General features: G+C 44.4%; 1 protein-coding gene across 2 annotated transcripts in view; it reads left to right on the forward strand.

Annotated features, from left to right (window-relative positions):
* UGT8 (UDP glycosyltransferase 8) overlaps window positions 1-4,024 on the forward strand; it is a 49,495-nt gene extending 45,471 nt beyond the window's left edge. For both annotated transcript variants that reach the window (XM_042796714.1, XM_033007336.2), the window contains exon 6: window positions 1,580-4,024. In XM_042796714.1, coding sequence (XP_042652648.1) covers window positions 1,580-1,943 — 364 coding nt within the window. In that variant the 3' untranslated portion in view covers window positions 1,944-4,024. The remainder of the gene's footprint in view (window positions 1-1,579) is intronic.
* The last annotated feature ends 15,356 nt before the right edge of the window (window positions 4,025-19,380 follow it).

A 19,380-nucleotide genomic window follows, 5' to 3' on the forward strand; every position in this document is an offset into this window, starting at 1 on the left:
CAAGGGAAAAAAGTACACGATGGGATTTATTTGTGTGTACAGTTGGGGCAGGTCTTTGGATGGTTGTCCCATTTCACAAGATTACTCACCTGATCGGGTTTCTGTGTAGGTGCTAAGCTCCTTCCTCAATGTACTCAATTGACTCATTTGCTTTTTGTGACAGTTGCCATGTGAAGGGCAGAAAGGTTATAGAAACAAACCTGTCCTGACTTATTCCTTGTTGCAGACCATCTCTCTGTATGTGTCTTGATTACTCCCCGTGTAGCAAACTGCCTGTTGTGTTGTCTAAGGGGCCTGGAGCAAAATACACCGTTGTAGGGTGGCATGTTTGAATCATAGCTAAAAATACGGAGGTATTCAAAAAGAGTGACTCTTCAGAAAGAAGTCCCATGGTTGGATTTAAAAACATAATAATGGTATTTTCCTGTTCTGGCCAGTAATGCCTCTCTTACAGTCAGGAAGGTCATTTGCGTTTGTTGCAAATGATAGTATTCTGACAAATTCTTATAAATGTGAGGGTTCTGGTCTGCTTTTTGTAATTTTTTTTTTTTTTTTTTTTAACTCAAGTGGAATAAGTAAAAGCCTGTGAACTGCGTTTCCTAACTCCAATTCCAGCAAATGAATTTGCTCAGGGATATTAAATTGCAAGGAAAGGTACTTTACAAGTTTGCTCCTAACTGTCCCGTTTTAAACATCTGTGATGTTCAGACCATCTCCAGATTGAAAAAAAAACGGCCTGTTAGCTGTTGGTTTATTGTACCGGACTAACTGTAGTTTTGGAGTACGGTGCCAACAACGGTTCTTGCATGCACAGGAGCAAAGTCTTCAGGTGGCGCTTGCCTTTAGAAAGGAGAGACCTGTAAGGAGCAGAGCCCTGGTGAAGGGGAATGTTGCTAAAGAGATCTTGATAATATCAGTTGCATCACCTTTCCCTTGTGCAATTATCTTTAGTGTAAAGGCAAGTCCTGCATAAATAACCTGTTGACCCCGCAGCTGCGGTAAAGGGGAAAAGGAGGAATTGGACGTGATCAGCTGCTGAGAACAGTATGTTGAGAAAAAGAAATGTTTTAGGCTGAACCCTGGACCCAAGCAGAAATAGTCTATTGCGCAATCAAAAGGGAGTTTTTTTTTTTCTCTTTGTTCCGTGTTTCTCTAGTAATTCAGTTGCACAATAACGTGAGCGAGCGGTGCGTTACACAGGGTATGTTGCCACTTTGCAGTGGGAAGGGCAGGTGTGTCTCACTGGGCAGGATTCATTTTGGATTAGCTCAGATTCCTCTCCAGCTGCAGGTCAGCTCGGCTCTTCATCGCTTTCTGGAGGGTGGCTTTCTGCCTTTAGGCACACCCGGGTCTGCTTTTCTAGTTCTTCTTCATCAATAAACTGTAAGGACTGATTTAAAGACAGATTATCTGCAGTGTCCAGCCCTCCGTATGCTGGTGGTTGTGAGAGTCCTGCAGTGCCGCGCTGTTTGATCTGAAGAGGTTTAAGTATATTTACATGTTTGCAGGCTTGCGTTGCTCAGAGCGCTGACGACGGTTTTTCCTTTCTTCCCTTTTCTCTCTATTTTCTTCCCTGCAGCTACCGACAGCGGGCCCAGAGGCTGTCTGAGATTCACAAAGACCAACCTGGTCATCCTGTTAACCGGACTGTATACTGGATTAATTACATCCTCCGCCACAACGGAGCCCAACATCTACGTGCCGCTGTTTACAGCATCTCTTTATATCAGTATTTCTTACTGGATATTGCCTTTGTTGTACTAGTGGGTGCTGCCTTACTTTATTATATTTTGGCCAGGATAACAAAGTTTATCCGCAAACAAAGCAAACATCTTTGGTCAAATGATGAACATAGCGCTGTCAATGGACATTACCAGAATGGGATACCAAATGGCAAGTATAGAAGAAATGGCCACATTAAGCATGAAAAAAAGGTGAAATGAGCCAACAGCCCCATGTAAAGTAGTAATGAATCAGATCAGTAATCGAATTTTATCGCTGTAACTTAGTCTAACAACTACTTAAAACCTCAATAAGCAGTTCTAACACTCCCCTTCAGTATGTAATATTATGTGACAAAATTCTATGGAACTAAGAAAAGTCTTTAAAAAAAAAAAAAAAAAAAAAGGCAAGCACAACCTAAAATGGAAAAATATTTTATTCTTAATACTGATGCAGAGAGGTTATTTTGGCACTGAAGTTTTTAGAAGCCTTAATTCTCTAAAGTTATACAATGACCGTATTTATGAATTTTCAGTTTTTAAAAGCTAAATGTGTGTGTCCCAAATGAGGAGAGGTTTCTTTTTATTTGCAGAGGTTTTTTCCTTTTATGTTTTTATTATTTTAATATATCCATCTTTTAGCTGAAAGAACTTTAGTGCTAGTTCTGTGTTTCCTTTGTGGAAGGTTCAACATGTTGTGGAAGAATGCTGTTTAAAAAAAATTAATTTTTCCCAGTCTTTGTGCAAGAAATAGCAAGTTGCGGACTGAGAACACAGACATTAACAAAAAAAAAAAGAAAACCCAAAAAAGCAAACAAAAAATGTTAAAATGAGCACTGAAGAAAAATGGCAAAAATATGTATTCGTTTTACTGATAAGCTGCATGACTCTTCTGCTCGCTACCAGTACTTTGGAGAAAAGGGTCTTGAGCAAGTCTACAATATGTCCTAATGTTTAATTTCTACAAAATATTATTTGTTGCCTTTCTCTGCATATATATACTTTATGCCATGAAAATATTAGGGAGTTTTATTTCAGTTTAAAATACGGCTGTGTGGGACGTAGATTTGCATAATTAAGAAAAATAAATGAAACAAACAACAGCAACAGAACGCGAAGGTCTAGCCCTGTGCTCAACGCAGAAGGTTTTGTAATGGCCCAGAGCTGTGCAGAATCCAACCACTATTTGGGGTTTGTTTAAAAAAAAAAAAATAAACAGTGAACAACAAACACACCCCACGCCCCTCCCTCCAAAGTTGAATGTCTATCCTATTAATTCTCATTAAGTTCTTTCGAAATCGCAGTGTTGTAGATGTTCTCTTTCAACGGTTGTATCTGGAAAAACATTACCTTCTCTTAGTCTGGGCCACGCAATCCATGTTTCACGTAGTTGCCAATATGAATTCTCGGGACGGGGGACGGGCGGCTGCTCCCCGGGTGGGTGCCCAGCCTGCCTGCCGGGGGGCTGCCGGGACGCGGGGGGTGAAGCCCGGCCGCCCGAGCGCGAGGTTTGCAGAGGGGGTCGTCTCCCCCTTCCCCCCGCTGCGGCCCCTCCCTGCAACAATCTCTCTCAATCATTGTCGCCGACATGGGATGCTGGCGGTGGTCTGCACCGAGGGCGGGGATGCAGGGCGCTGGGCATAACGAAAAAAAAAAAAAAAAACAAAAAACAAAAAAACCACCAAACAAAAAAAATCATAACTGCCCTGCTGAACCAAGGTTGGCAACTATGAGTTTATTTCCATGTCGTTCTGTTTACTTGGAATTTGCACTACACATGTTGTGAGTGTATGCTTTATTTATTTGAAATCCCATGCCTGAAAGAGAAAGGAAAGAAATCCATTTACCTAGTGTTGCTCACTAACACGGGAAGGGTTGTGATGATTACAGGATGCTGAGATCATCTTCATACACAGTGATGCAATATTTCACTATCATTCCATCAGGAGCCTCTATCCTCTAGCAATAAATAACAGTACAGATACGTTTCTAATATACAGTACAGCTACTTGTACTGCTTTCTGAATACTTGAAGAAAATGGTATTATAAATAAGCCTGTTAGCTATACCTTTTTACAATCTTGCAGCTTGTGGCAACTAAAGGAGCACACAGAGGCGATGAGTGGTGGGATGGTATTAAGACTTCGAGTGTATGAATGACTTGGTTTAAATGTTGGTTGTTGTTTTTTTTTTTTTTTTTTTTGGCATTGAAGAAGGTACAAAAGCACTGACCGGATGATTAAGCATAATTTAATCTCCACTGTGATAAAACTTAAGCAATAAACATGGATTTAATAGAGAAATTCTGTTGTCGGAAGTATGTTTTTGTTCAAGTGAATGTTGTCTATTTTAAAGTACCCAGTGTGCGTGTGTGTATAAATGTGGATGCTTATTAGGATTCACAAATTCTTTCTTCTCAGTCTGTACCATGATGCATGATACGTACTTGAAATCAAAAATCAATATGGTTTGTGAATGTAGATCTATTTCCTGTAAGAGCACTGAATCAATTGAAAGACGGAATGCTTAACCAGATTTCTTTTTTAAGGCAGTTCACATTTTTTTATGTTTATGTGAACATTCCTGCTGAAGTCTTTTTTCAGTATGTGTTAAGTTACATCTGTTTCTTAGAAAGGAAAGCTAAACGTTTTTTCACAGTGATATTAGATGAGAAGGTTGATTTCTGAATAGTCTCTGTAGATATAAACATGTTGCAAAAAGAAGTTGCTGCATTGTTAATTAACAAAACTTCTAGATGGGTCTGATCCACCTAATCTATAGAAATACCTGTTCTGTTCAAAGTCACTGTCTCTTAAATTCAACTATGATCTCATTTTGTAGTTATTTTTCAGCCACCTGCAGTAATAGAGGAACCTGTATTAGACAAAGTGGATGGATAATGATGTGGAGGGAACGTTTCTACAAAACATGCTTGACAAGAGGAGAGTTAAAACTGGTGCAAAATTAGTCACTACTTGGCTGTTCCCGGGGCAGGTGTGCAGGAGTCTCTGGGCAGCACAGCACAGCTGTGTGACCTGCACCCTCACACAGCTTTCTAAATGGGCTTCACTGCTCTCCCAGATATCTGTGTATTAACAGAAAGGTAATTGGAGCAACGGAGACAAAACATTCAATGGGCAGAGCTAGCAGACGAGAAATAGCCACCATAAGAAGTATAGAAGACACATTCTACTTGCATAAAGGTTTTCAAAGAAGCTTGAGACACTTGGGCACTCAACCATAGGTTTTGGTATTCTGCTTTGTGATTTCCTTTGAATAGCTCAATGATTCAAGAAGAAAGCAGCTGTAAAAACAGGACAGTTTAATTCTCACCTACGGAAACAGGTTCTGGAGATGGTTCTCAGGTATTCATAGTTTTAGGAAATCAATGAACGTGCTAGCAGTTTTTTCTTACTCCCCAGATCACATGCAAAATCAGGTTTTTAATACTGTTCTGTGTTAATCTCTTTTTCATGTTCTGAAGAGATGCCCCTTTTCAGGAAGTTGCCTATGTTCTGATTTTTATTCTCTGTCATGGTAAGTATTCAGTATTTGCCGTAGTTAGTCTGATCTGTACACCTTTAGTGAGGAGGCACAGGGAAAATACTAGTGTATGCGTGTGTATATTTAAGCAGAATTTTAGCCCTGTTATTTCCAGGGTGCTAAATTTTTCCTCCTTAATTTGTGTGGGTACCTTTAAGTGGGTTTATTCGTATATGAAATCGAATACGTGCAGAAACAGAAGGCACCCATGTGATTCCTTCTGAAGCTGAGCTGTGCTTTATTTGCTCTGGTGATTTTTCAGAAGACATCAGCACTTTTAATAAACTTCTGGGGTTTTCTGGTGTGTTGACAAGACTCCTGTTTTCCCTGCAGTACAACACCAGAGATTTCTAGTGGCCAAGTATGAGAGGTGTGAGTCTTCTGTCGAGTGACATAATTTTCAACATAAAGATACTGTAATTTTTCCTCTAATGAGATTACATAACTTTTGAGTTGTGTTTCTATTTTGGGGGTGGGGGAAAGGTGTGTTTAAGGATGGACATAGCCAATCCGATATTCTAGAAGAAGTTGTCCGTGTTGTTTTAGCTTGTGTATCGAGATGAACGGGGCACATGCTTGCAAAAAGAACTGGGCTGTCGTACCATCAAAGACGTTTTCCTTCGTGGTTCCCTGGAATGGTAATACTGATTTCCAAGGAGGAAAGCAAGATCTCTAATGAGAAGGTTCAGTTATATAAATATGAGAGAAGAGGCTCTGAAGTTGTGTTGCTGCTCTTTAATATAAAGGTTGAGGTGTGTTACAGAATAAAAGTGAAAGCTACTCTATTGCACTTGGGTTTTGAAGAACAGCGTTCAGGGTTTTTTAAAAGTTCACGAGTAGGATGAAGGATTCAGATGAAGATCTGGTGAGGGGAAGGGGAGGGGAGGAGGAGGAATTTTCCTCAGAAATTTTGTGTTTGCCTTCTGTGATTTGTTTTATTACAGACCTGTAAAGAAAACCAAATAATACATTTTGTTTTGTTTTGTTTGTTTTTTTTTTTTTAATTCCAGTCCAGCAGCACTGGTAGGAGAGAGGTAGCTATATATTCAGGAATACTGTAACTCCTTCCTGTCATTTGAATAATGACAACATTTTAATCCAAAAATGCAGGAAAAATAAAACCCAAACAAAACCAACAACAACCCCCAGGCTATATTTGGGTACATGTTCCAAATCTGCACTGTGGATAACAATGGGGAGACTTCCCTCTCTGCCACAGCAAGCAAATGTTCCTGTGTTTCAAGACAAAGCATCTCGCAGTGATGGGTGTTCGTGCTCAGCCAGCACTGAAATCAGCCAGATTGTTGAAGGAATGTTAAAAAGGCATGTTTAAAAATACCTGTGTAACTCCAGACTGCGTACCAAGCCTGAGGTTTTACTCACCTGTTTGATCAATACTGTTTGTTATGCGCTGAACAGAGAAGATAGTCTTAAAAGAAACTGAATTAATCTTCTGAGACAGCCTTCTGCCACTGTTTGGTAGATACCACAAACCAGCTGAGGCTTATTTATCCTAATGAAAATTACACCTTTCAGTGGTATACAACGGATTTATCTAGGGGTGTGGGGGTGCTTCTCTTTTAAACAAGAGACAACCAGTGCTAAATTTTATTTCACTGTAAAATAACAGAAGTCAGAGCATGCCATGCATCTCTCTTTTGTCTTCTCAGTTACTCTAATGAAACAGAAATTGGTTAGAAAAGATTGTGTTTCACATTTGTTGAGGGGACAGAAGCTTGAACGATAGAGAAATCTCAGAAAGTATTTGCTGGAAGTTACTCTTGTCTCCACATGTTCTTTGTGGCTAAGAGGATACATTAGTTTTATAAGATTTAGGTATTATATAGGAGTTAGAAAAATGGAGAGATGACGAATACTAGAACTTCCTTGGGGTCCCATTGTGAGCCAGTTCAGGAGTTGCTCCTTCGAACAGGATTGTAAGTTCCAGCATGAATTGGGGAAATTTGGATTGAAGGGTCTCCTGATTAAAGCGCGCCAAATGGGTGTTCGAAGGACAAACAGCAGCCTCCAGTGAGATGAGAAGTGATGTCACGAACGTACTGGTCTGTGAAAAAATACAGACAAAGCTTCCACTTACCAGCAGAGCATAATTGCGCTGCGTGGAGCAGTCATTGGCTTTTTGATGTTAGTATGATTATATGTTAATGAATTAATTGTATGTCAAAGTGTAAGAACTGAGGCTGGGGATTATTAAACCAGGTGTTTTTTCACATATCTACCCAGGTGCTCCAGGCCCTTTTCTCTATAATACTCTGTTTATGATGCCATAGGCACCTTGTCGTAAAATGGGGGCGCATGTCTTGCCTTCATCTCATCTTTAAGATTTGTCTGATCCTTTCACTGACGATGTCCTGCGGTCTATTGCGTCTGCTGCCTAACTGCCACCTTCATTTTTATCATTCACCTCAAACTTTGCATGGGATATTTCTCATTTATACAGGATATGATCAACATTCAGCAGTCCGAAGCGCTGACTAACAGTTCAGTCCTTTTTCCGGTATTACCCCATCTCACCATATTGCAGAAACAGCTGAAACAAACTTACCCAAGTTCTGCCGCCTTCAGGGCATATCTCTAGAGCAGATTTGGAGACCTTCCACTGACATAAGCGCTTGATAGAGAAGAAATAATTTTGGATGTTGGTCTGTAAGAAGGTTTTTGCATAAGGGTTCTCACACTGATTCTCATGCAGAAGCTTTATCAGCTACTTTGGCAAGCTTAGATTCTCTTGCAGGTGCACAGTTTAAACTGGCTTTATTATGTTGCTTCGTGTAGTTTTCCGTGAATATTAGTAAACCAGATTTAAATGCCACAACGTCTGCACAGGCAAAGCCTGGGGAGCGAATGTCCCAGCTACACTGCAGTTGCAGTCGCGGGTGTGGGATTCCTGTCACCCTTCTTTTCCTTTTCTGGCGGGGGGAGAGAGAACTTTGTCAAGACTCATTAGGAATTAAGATGATCTCAAACCTGCATGTAGCCATCATTATGCCAGGCTGAGCACATCTCACAATTGGGACATCTCTGTACCGGTAGTGACGACACGGGAGATGGAGAGGGTGTCACTCTGGTGTGCATCCATTCATCTTGTTTTGGTTGTGATTGATTACTACATGACAAAACCAAATTTTATATATTTTGTATAATTAATTTTTTGAGTTCCATGGAAATAAACACTTTAGTACATTCCTGAATATTTAAGGATCACCTAGGACAAACTGAAGGTCAACATTTTAATTCATTATTAAATTAAAAGTTCTGTTATGGAAAAATAAACTCTTTCCAGTTATCATAAAACTGGGAGGCTACTTAGAAGGACTGTGAGGTAATGAAGCTAAATACATAGGTATAGATTCTTCCATTATAGAAAAATCTTTCACTGTGGAAAACAAATCGGGGAAGCTGAGATTAGGAAACCAGGGAGGGGTGGGGGTGAAAATTAAATGTTTCTTTTGAAATCAGGAAGAATTCGTGTCTCGCTTTGCCTGACACAGCGTTGCACTGACTGGGCTGTGCTGTGTAATAATTAACTTGGCAGAGATATAAGCAGCATTTTATATGTTTATCTCTGCTGGTGACATTAGGAAATGCAGGATTCCATCGGTTGTTCAAAACCAGAAGGGACAAAGGTGATGTAGGAACCGCTGACCCCACTCAATAATTTGGGCATGAAGGTGAAGGAGAAGAGAGGAAACTGAGTAAATGTTCAGCATCCTCTTGGATGTCTTAATGTGTGTATCAGCCCAGTGCTCAAGGATAAACCAGTGCAAGCAAACTGAGAAGTTTCTCTAATTCCTTGGGATGAAAGGATCTAAAATAATAGTACCTGAAAGCGTGTGCCTTTCCCAATGACAAGGAATGCACAATAAAATTAAAGAGCAACATCTTTAAAGCTGATTCATGAATACTAGATGCTGTATTGCATAATATGCAATTAATCTGAGCTGTTGTCACGTGCCAAGCTCTGGAGCCCTTGGCACAGGTAAGACACGGAGCTGCTCGAGCGGGGCCAGAGGAGGCCACGGAGATGCTGGGGGGGCTGGAGCAGCTCCCCTGGGGGGCCGGGCTGAGAGAGTTGGGGGGGTTCAGCCTGGAGAAGAGAAGGCTCCGGGGAGCCCTTCGAGCGGCCTCCCAGGGCTTAAAGGGGGGGCAGGAGAGGTGGGGAGGGACTCTGGGTCAGGGGGTGGCGGAGTAGGATGAGGGGTGAGGGGTTTAAACTGTCAGAGGGCAGATTTAGGTGAGATCTAAGGCAGAAATCCTTCCCTGTGCGGGGGGTGAGGCGCTGGCCCAGGGTGCCCAGAGCAGCTGTGGGTGCCCCCTCCCTGGAAGGGTTCAAGGCCAGGTTGGACGGGGCTGGGAGCCCCCTGGGCTGGGGGAAGGGGGCCCTGCCCGGGGCGGGGGGGGGGTGGGACTAGGTCGTCTTCAAGGTCCCTTCCAACCCAAACCATCATGTGATTCTATGACTTTATACAAGGCTTTAGCAATAATCAGGAATCATAGAAAAGTTTGGGTTGGAAGGGACTTGGGTTTTGAGTTTCAGTTACGGACTGAATCTGCAGTGGTATCAGGCCTTAAAGATCATTAATCAGGTTTTGCATGGCAAGTTTGGACTAAATATTAAACCCCCATAAAATGGGGAAAGAGGTGCTAGATCTCCATTTTGGATGTTTCTATAGTGTTTTTTTTTTTTCTATTATTTGCACTTCTCAAGGGTGGCTAAAGCTTCTGAGGTCATTTTCCAAGATCATTGTGGAACGATGCGCTGAATTCCTCCGGCAGCTTCATAGGAAGAAAATGTTCTCATTCAAAACACAAACAACTTGTTTACTTCTTGAAACTAAGCAGCAGATATGTGATAATCTCAGATACAGGCTTTGAATAAATTTCCTTCTTTAGCTCCTGTGAGATTTAGAGCAAGGAAAAGGTTTTTCAGCTCTAGGAGACACCCACTGATTAACCTTTTTTATAAAAAGACAGCAGATATATCTAGAAAAAACAGAGGTCTGTAAGGATTTAAAGCATTTGCCTATATTTATAAGAGGTTCCCTGTTGTGCCCTGCTTTTCTAATCTTGACCTTTATGTCTTTCCCACATGTTTCTGCATCTTCCCTCTTTAGAGCGGCAACTTTTCTCGCTGGAGTTTTAGTTTGTATAGTTTTTGTGCGTATCGAGTGTTGATCTGCCACTTTGCCAAAGCCCCTTGGCCTTTACCGCAACTCTGCCAGAAGCTGTCCCAACGGCTCCATCCCAATTCTGCCTGTATGGGAGGCTTAGGTAGCTCCTCTGTACCCCCTGTGTCCTGCCTGGGATCTCTCGGCTTTCTGGTGGACGGGGACTGTCACCCCGGGGAAGGTTACCAAGCTCACATCTAAGACCCTAAGTTTGGTCGCTTGGTTTAATTGCAGAAAACACCTTCTGACGCTGTGAGCCTCACCTGCAAGCTTCCTGCTGAAATGTTTAGTTTGTTTTTCCTTTTTTGGTCGTTTTTGGCTCTGCAGCTTCTGCCTGATGGTCCAGAGGAAGGGGGGATGTTGGGTCTTCTGGTGACACTGGAAAAAAGGCATAAGAACAGGAAGACACGTGAATTAAAAATATGCATTACTTTGCTGGAAAATGACAAATGTTACGTGATATTTTTTTTAGGTAGAATCACATGGAATTTGTAGTGTGGCTGATCATGGGGTACAACAACGGCAATGTTATTTTTTCCTGGATCCCATCACTTGTTACTTAGGTGCAAGAGCTTTTTATGTTCTTTTTTTAAGGATTCCTTGCTGCTGGCCGCTCATTATGCCATGAACTGCAGCTCGCTGCCTCCTTATTTGTGCAGACATGTCTCTTTTTTTTGTGGAGCTGCACCGTAAACAAAACCAGTGAGAAGGTCTGGGTTAAGAATAACCCTGCGGAAGTAAAACCTAGGTCATTCCCTGGTTTTTTTTTTTGTTTGGTTTGGGTTTGTTTTTTTTTTTGTTTTGTTTTGTTTTGTTTTTTTTTCAGAGCAGCCTTGCAAAAGCAGATGGAGCAGTGAAGAAAGCAATGGGCAAGGAATGACATGTAATGAGGGGCAGGGACCATATGACTCCACACTTTTGCCAAAAAGGCAAATGAATCCACACCTCTGTGTGGCACTTAGGATTCCTGAAAGACCCACCAGCTTCCTTACTTTTTTTTTTCTTTGATATTTCTAAGTATGTATTTAGTGGACATAAAGGGAAGAGCACCTCAAGCCAACGACAGGAAACGTTCCTGCCTACCCATGGGACCACTGGTGGGATTGCTGTAGGATGTTTTTAAATGTGTAAAGGAAAAAATGTTTTAGTTAAGAAGGTTCAAGTAACATTTTGGGTAAGACAACTTTAAGCCGTAAACAAATTGTCGTCACTGATCAGATCATATAAAAGCAACTGCCTTTAATTCCCAGACCCCTGATGAACCACTAGAAGATTGGCCACTAGCTTCTTTCATCATTAACTTATCCTCAGGAAATACCCCATTCTTGGCTTACAGGGTCCTGAGAAAATTTGGAGAGCCTCTGTGCAGATGAGAGACCAAGACTCTTCTTCCTTCACCACATGCTGGGTGCCACTGGACAGGCAAGGGCTACGGGCAGCTCCTGCCACCGGCCCTGGGGATCCCCTGGCCTGCAAGCGCCTTCTCTGATCCCACCAAAGGAGTCAGGGCAATGCCTTCTGCTTTTGTGGGTATATTTTCGCAGAACTGACAGCCTGCTGGTGACCTCTGGGGTGAGAAGCAGAAGCCATGGCTGGTGCTGCTTTCCTGTTTGCCTTTCATCATAGCGTCCAGCCAGGCCAGGATGGCCATACATCAACTTTATGCGAGTGAGTAGGACAAGTGAGCACTTGTTTTTCCCCAACTGTTGATCAACCTTCACCCTGGCTTCTTCCATCTGTTGTTTTATGGGGGAAAGGAGAAGAACAGACAACCCCGGGCTGTTCCTGTGCTGGTAACATCAGCAACAGCTGCTGGAAGATAGCTCCAGGGAGATGGTCTTGTCCCACCACACTGGGCTTGGCCAGCAGCCCCTTCTTAGAAATGCTGCTCCTTCATCAGCTGGGAGATCAATGGCCCCTCATGTGGGAAATGAAGAGACTCATTTGGGTGGGGTGTAGCCAATAAAACTTGCTGTTCTGGGAACTATTTTGAAGGGGCTTCAGAGCTGGGGGGGGGGCTGCGAAGGAGTGGTGGTGGTGGCAGGAGGCAGCTGAGGCTCCTTAGCAAGCATGTCCTCTCAGGAATGAGAGCAAAGGCAGAGACTTACTGCTGGATCTTCTGTTGGAGGGAAACCGATCTCTCTCCCTTGGGTATAGACCCAAACCATTTCACCGGATCTGTTCTTACGGACAGCCCCTGGGCAGTCCTGCTTTCCCAGGGGTGGGAGGAAAGGACTATGCTATTGGGAACATTTGGCGCTTCTAGCTGTGAAATATAAACCAACACGTTTCCAGCTGCGTGGCTTCCCATGTTGAGGGCACACCTTGATAGACGTGCAATGCTGCTGTTGCTGCAAGAGAGAAATCCAGAGAGAAATTCTTGAGGGGTGAGGAAGGAAGAGCAAGCCTGTGGCCACCATGGCACTGGGTGTCCGTCTACTCTGTCTGCCTCATGCTCCCCCTACGTCCTTGAAGCCTTTTTCAGACCTTTGTCTTCCCCCAAAATTGCTCCATGTAGCCCTCCTCTGGCCAAGCTATTTCAGGATGCAATCTTCAGCAGTGCGCAAAATTTTTCCCGTTCTGCCCCAGGATAGCAGGGACTAATTCCACTGCACGCACGCTGGTTGATCTTGGGGGAATGTTGCGTTCTGTGTAGGGGGGTCCTCATGGATTCCTCTCGTGTCTTCCCCCCTCTCACCCACATCACTCCCTTGCGCTCTTGGCTGTGGGCAGATATTGCCACAGATGTTCCTAACTGCCATTTTGGAGCTATTTAGTGAGTTTTAGACCTGTGCAACAGACCCGTGCGTTCTGTACAACATCTTTTTTTAATGTATGTACCTGCAAGTCAGCAGTTTGCTGTCCCACCTCTCTTAACATGTGATCTATCTGTGCGAGGGGAATTTCTGGGAATTATCAGCTTATGCGTTTCCTCACGTCACAAAGGAACACGCTAATGATACCACCGTGTGGCTCTGTCCTTCCCCCAGTGTCGTTAGCAGCCGGGTCTCCTGTCGAGGGAGATGTGGGAGAAGGCCGGTGGCCTCTGCCATGCGGGAGCCCCCGAGGACGGGGTGCCGGCATGGCCTTGCTGCAGATGCTTGTGGGACCCCTTTTCTTGTACCGACGGTTGGGAGCATTGGCTGAATCCCAGTACAGTGGGGGATAAAGGAGCTGTGAGTGTGGGTGGCGTGTGAGCGTGACTGGAGACTGCCCAGCTGTTTGGGTCAAGTTAAAAGGAAAATATCATTGTTCAAGTGGAAAGGGCATCAGGAGGGTACTTAGTTATTTAAGCAACATATCATTTCTGCCGCTCTCTTTTAAGATTAATTTCCCAAGCCTTTAGCCCTGGGGGGTTATCAGTTTCAACTGATAGCTTCAACTGTTTCATCTGTATTTAGGGTGAGTTACCTGAATCACCATGATCTTTGTAAAATGGAGGCAAAGTTGCAAGTCCACCTGCAGTGTCCGCTGGAGACCTGGGTCTCAAGAGATAGGTCTTTAAGCCTCCCATATCCGCATGGTTCAGAAATTTTTCAGTACAGAACAATTGCTTCTCAGGCTGGGAGATCTGCAAGAACACTGTGTCCAGTCTCTGCCAAATATTGGACCACAAACTGGTATGTTGTGTGTTGCGTTAGAGAGATTCTTATCCATTTCAAGATACCAGTCATGCAAAATGAACAAGTGTACTTATTATTTACCCTTTTTGTGTGTGTGTCAGCCCTGTTCAATTCCGTTGAGCTGAATACCAATAATCTTACAAATGCCAAAGCATTGCTGCCCTTTCCCTCTCCTCACTGACTTTTTTTTTGTTTTCCTCCTCATGCTTGGCCTCGCTCCATAAGAAATCTGGAGACACAACAACCTCCCAGAAAGGTCTGTGTTCAGTGGGAGTTCACCTCCACCTCCCCAGCACCAATGCCGTGAAATGCCGATGTGGAAAAAAAAAAAACACTCAAAGAGGTTATACCTGTGGGAAAGTAGGAAAAGGGTGCTGCCCGACATCTGTTAGGTTGTGAAATGAGGTGTTGAATACTGAGTATGCCTTTTGTGCAGCTTGGGTTTTGTGGTTAGATTGCTATGGTGTACGCTTGGCACTCTGGTTAACAAACTTCAGACCAGATCAGTAGCTGAGGAAGTGCTTGGCGAATATCCAGCTCCCCAAGAAAGTCTATCAACAGAGGTGTACAAGATAAAATCTCCAGATTTGCTGGGGTTATAGGAGGAAGGAGCAGTCGGGAAATGAGCCCTGAAGTCCTCAGTGAGCAGAGGTGGAGGGGGCCGCGTCGTCCAGGGAAAATGGCACAATGGGCGAGTTGTGATATCTGAGGTAGTTTTGGGAGCTGAAGGTGCTGAGGTCTCAAGGAAGCTCTTTTGCAGAGATCAGATGGGCTGGAAGATAGTCACTTTTAAAGCTGAAGAGGTTGGGCCTGACCGGCCATTCGGGGTCAAGGTTGCCTTGTTTTGCATAACTACTGCATGTCTCCTGCACAGCATTTTGAGAGCTGCTCTTCGCTCTGGGGACTGCCAAAACCCTTGGTCTGGGCGGTGGTGATGACCACGGGTCTGTCCTGTTCCTCTGCGCAGCTCGGGCAGGGCCGGGACAAGCCACAGGAGAAGTTGGGCTATCCCAGGCCACGGGGGCACCTGGGGCTGGAGCTGGCTGGGAACTTACAACGGAGTGTTTTGTGAAAGGGAAAAAGTGAATTAGTTGACGTCGGAGATATCAGCGTCAGGAAAGGAGAGGCCAATTCCCAGGCTTGTTCAGTCTAGCCAAAAAACAAAGGCTAAGAGGAGCTAAGATTATACAGGACCGTAACAGAAAAAAGGACTCTGGAAGGTGTCTTAGCCAAAGAATGATGGCGAGACAAAAAGCAGATGGGTAAAGGTTGGCCAGGAGAATATTTAGGCTGGTAATTTTCTGATTTTATCATGTGGGACCAGAGTTACAGGAGGAAAATACTTCTTGGTTTTACCTTGGAGCTCAATAAGCTTGCAGCCTGCAACTCCTGCCACACACACGGATTGAAAAACCCTTTCTATTTCTAGACATTTCTGAGTTTGGAAATAAGTTGGCAAAAAGCTTAAGTGATGAAACAGTCCACTCCTGTTTCCTAGCATAACCTTTGCTTCTGTCTGCTATCTGTTTCAAAGAATAACTTTCCTCAGAAATGCATGCTGTTTTGCTTTAAAAAGTCATTTTAAAAGGCCTGAATCTAGAAAAAACATGCTGATAAGCCTAAGCCGATATTTTTATTCGAAGTCCCAATTTATGGCATTTTTAAAAATTTGTGTTCGTCATTACAATCACAGAATGGTTTGGGTTGGCAGGGACCTTAAAGCCCCCCCAGTGCCCCCCCCTGCCCCGGGCAGGGCCCCCTTCCCCCAGCCCAGGGGGCTCCCAGCCCCGTCCAACCTGGCCTTGAACCCTTCCAGGGAGGGGGCAGCCACAGCTGCTCTGGGCACCCTGGGCCAGCGCCTCACCACCCTGACAGGAAATAATTTATTCCTTACATCTCACCTAAATCTGCCCTCTGACAGTTTAAACCCGTCACCCCTCATCCTATCATTGCACCCCCTGACCCAGAGTCCCTCCCCCCCTCCTGCCCCCCCTTTAAGCCCTGGGAGGCCGCTCGAAGGTCCCCCCGGAGCCTTCTCTTCTCCAGGCTGAACCCCCCCAACTCTCTCAGCCCGGCCTCCCAGGGGAGCTGCTCCAGCCCCCCCAGCATCTTCTTATTAGAAATAATAAGCTGTTGTTGTTGTTGTTGTTGGGGAGTGAGGAGGAACAACAAGCGCATCCGTGTGCCTGTCCCTGTCCGTGCATCCCCGGCCCCTGTGCCAGCCCCTCCTCTTTTTCAGCTCTTTTCAGGGGCAACAAACACCAGCATCCCACGGAGGCGGGGGTGTCCCACAGCAGGGCTGCTTTCCCCGCAGTCAGCCTGTTAGAAACCCGCTGCTTTTTTCCCCTCCATCTTTCTTTCTCCCCCCGTTTTTCTCTATCCCCCCCCCCCCCCCCCGGCGCTGGCCTTGGCCTTGGCTGCGCTGCCACCTGGCGTCGCGGCGGCGGGAGGGACCCGGGCGCTCCCCGGGAAAAGGGCTTTTGTTTCTGCCTCTCGGGGGGGGGGGGGGGTATCCCCTTCAAAAAAAAAAAACTAAAAAAAAAAAACTAAAAAAAAAAAAAAAAAAAACAACAAAACAAACAAACAAACAAAAAAAACCAAACAAAAACCCAAAACTGAACCCCAAAAAAACCCCCCGAAAAACCCGAAACCAACCAAAACCACCCCCCCCAAAAAAAAGAAAACAACAAAAAAAAAACCAAAACCAAAACAACCCCCCAAAACCAAACACCACCACAACAAAAAAAATTGAAGCAGATCAACATTGTTAGCATCTCGCAGGAAGCTGGACCTGCCTCACTTGGAGGTTTTTATTAGATGTTATATTGCGTTTTTTAGTATATATAATTATTAATTAGTTCAGTTGGGATTTGAGCCTTTCTGCAGTATTCTATCCTTTTCCCTACCCCTCTCCCTCCCCCTTTCCCCATCCCTATCCCAGCCTCCTCGCAAACATCCCGGCTGCTTCCCTGCAGGCCGAGGCAGTGCAGGTTTGGGGGGAGTCCGGACTCGGGGTCCGTGTGGTGTCTGCTTCAGCTCAGCTGCCGGCAGACAAAATGCCCCCGTGCTCAGTGTAAGGGGCAGCGCTCCGTCCTCCTGCTTTGGGCCGGTGATGTTTTCTAGAAAGTTGATACGCTTGCAAAATGTACTTAAACTTAAATACAGATCATGTGAATGGTACCTGCAATTGATGAAGTGGAGTCATCCTTGTCCATGTGTTACCTTTCTACCAAAGGATCACTGTGGTACGGGAGATTTGCTTTCACATGTTTACATCAAGTGGGTTGTGCAAGTCTCTGAGGGCAGAATCAGGCCTTTTCTGTCAGAGGCAAAAATCATAGCCGTTAACGTGCCTGACTTTGGAGTTGAGGGCTGGTGAAAGATAATGATAATATTTATTTCTCCTTAGCAGACTATGAAATTACTCTCTTTTACAAGAAATCTACCTGGCAAATGTTAGCTGCTGTTCTCGGGTCTTGCTGGTTTCTGGGATGGTGCCGCGTCTCCGAAGAGGGAACGAGCCTTTTCCCTCGTACGAAATCCCGGCGGAGCCTTGCTCCTGGGCAGTCGGTGCTCAGGGTGACTTCCCAGGACAGAGGGATGAATCATAGCGGTCTTGCTGAAGCACAAACTAACAGGGTCACTCCTGTTTCCAGTCTGCTTCGTCCTAAGCAATCAGCCCGCGTCAGCCCACGGCACCTCGTGCCAGCCGCCGTTGACCTGCCACGTACCTGACTGTGGTTGTGAACAAGTGCTACCACTGCTGAAGTGGAAGTTTGGGGACTTAATAACACTGACTCCAGCTCTGCAAAAATAAAAGGAAAGCGTTGCTCCCTCTGCCAGCCCCGTCCAGGCTTCTCTTCCCAGTGCACTGAGGGTATGTTCAGAGATGCTGTTTTGCAAAAAACTGGATAATACTGAGTGCTGTCTGTAACCGAATACAAGGCGGCAATTCAGTGGGATGTTTCTGTTGATGCCATAAAACACAAAAGCACGATTCAAGTGGAGCAGTGGAATCTTGGGGATGAAATTGCAGCCTACGTATTGTGCTGAGGATGGGGCCTTGTTTTGCTGATCTACTGCAGCTCTGCAGCGTTTTCAATTTTATATCTGAAGAAAAGAAAATCTGGATAGAAATGCAGCGGTGAAAGGAGTTACTGAAGGCAAAGAAATGTGATATAAAAATATAGCCAGGGTGTGCCAGCAGGGATTTATTTTGGACGGGGGAATCACGTCCATGCATGCAAGCAGGAACCCAAGTTACCGGTTTCTCTAACCGACCAGGGAAGTCAGCCTTAAGAAATAAGGGCGAGGTGCAGTGCTCTCTCCTTTGGCAGGGTCAATTTTAAGGTATACAAGGTTGTGTCTTACCCTTTAATTATGCTGCATGCTCACTCTCAAAGAAGCTGTGTGTGTTTTTAAACTGCATTGCCACCCTCTTCCTTCTTTTTTTAATTGAGGAATTCCTCACCTTCCTGGGCTTGCTGTTGGATGCAAAAATAGCCTAGATCGTATGAAGTAGATTGTTTAATCAGGTACCAGGTACTGAAGGGCAGTTGCCATTTCAAGACTTAAAGTGTATTCCTTTCCCCTGTCCTTACTGGGGAAAGATGCAAATGAGTCACGGAGTGGAAGTCACCGAATATTGCAAATAATGTTTTGTTCCTGATAAATTAACCCACTAACTTCCTCAAGGCAACTTTGAAGGTTGTACAAAGCATCGGTAGCACTGCTGAATTGCTTTTCTATGACATTCATCTTCAATCCAAATGGATTCTGCAATAGTTTAAGAATGGAGAAAAAAAAAAAAAAAAAAAAAAGTGTTAATACTTTTAAGGCTTAAGATGAAATCTGCCTGGCTGGACCTTGCTCATTACAAAGTACCTGGGAATGTTTTGTTTCTTAGAGATGCTGGCTTTAAGAGCTGTTATTTTACACCAAGACAAAACAGCTGCAGTAGGTTAGTCCATCCAGTGTAAAACCAAATTAATCTGGTAACATAGAGTCAGAGTTTGCTCCTTCTCTAAAGGCTCTATCCTGAAGAGCTTGGCAGGATCGGGATGCTCCTTGGGCGGTTCAGGACAGTAGCCTGCGCTCCAGGCCTGCATCTCAACAGCCAGGATTTTGTGAGATCCTCTTTTTGAGACAAAATGGGGAGATCTGCTGAGATTTCAGATGCATTTAAATCCACAAAGCTGGGGGAAGGTACTCTGGGTTTTATAGCTTAAGAGGCACCGCAGGTCTTTGTTAGCAGAGGGGAATCGGACCATCAGAGACCTGGAGGGTTTTAATTCCAACTTCTTA

This window comes from Tyto alba, unplaced genomic scaffold (assembly GCF_018691265.1).
Source record: "Tyto alba isolate M040663 unplaced genomic scaffold, T.alba_DEE_v4.0 Super-Scaffold_23, whole genome shotgun sequence".
Taxonomy (NCBI): domain Eukaryota; kingdom Metazoa; phylum Chordata; class Aves; order Strigiformes; family Tytonidae; genus Tyto; species Tyto alba.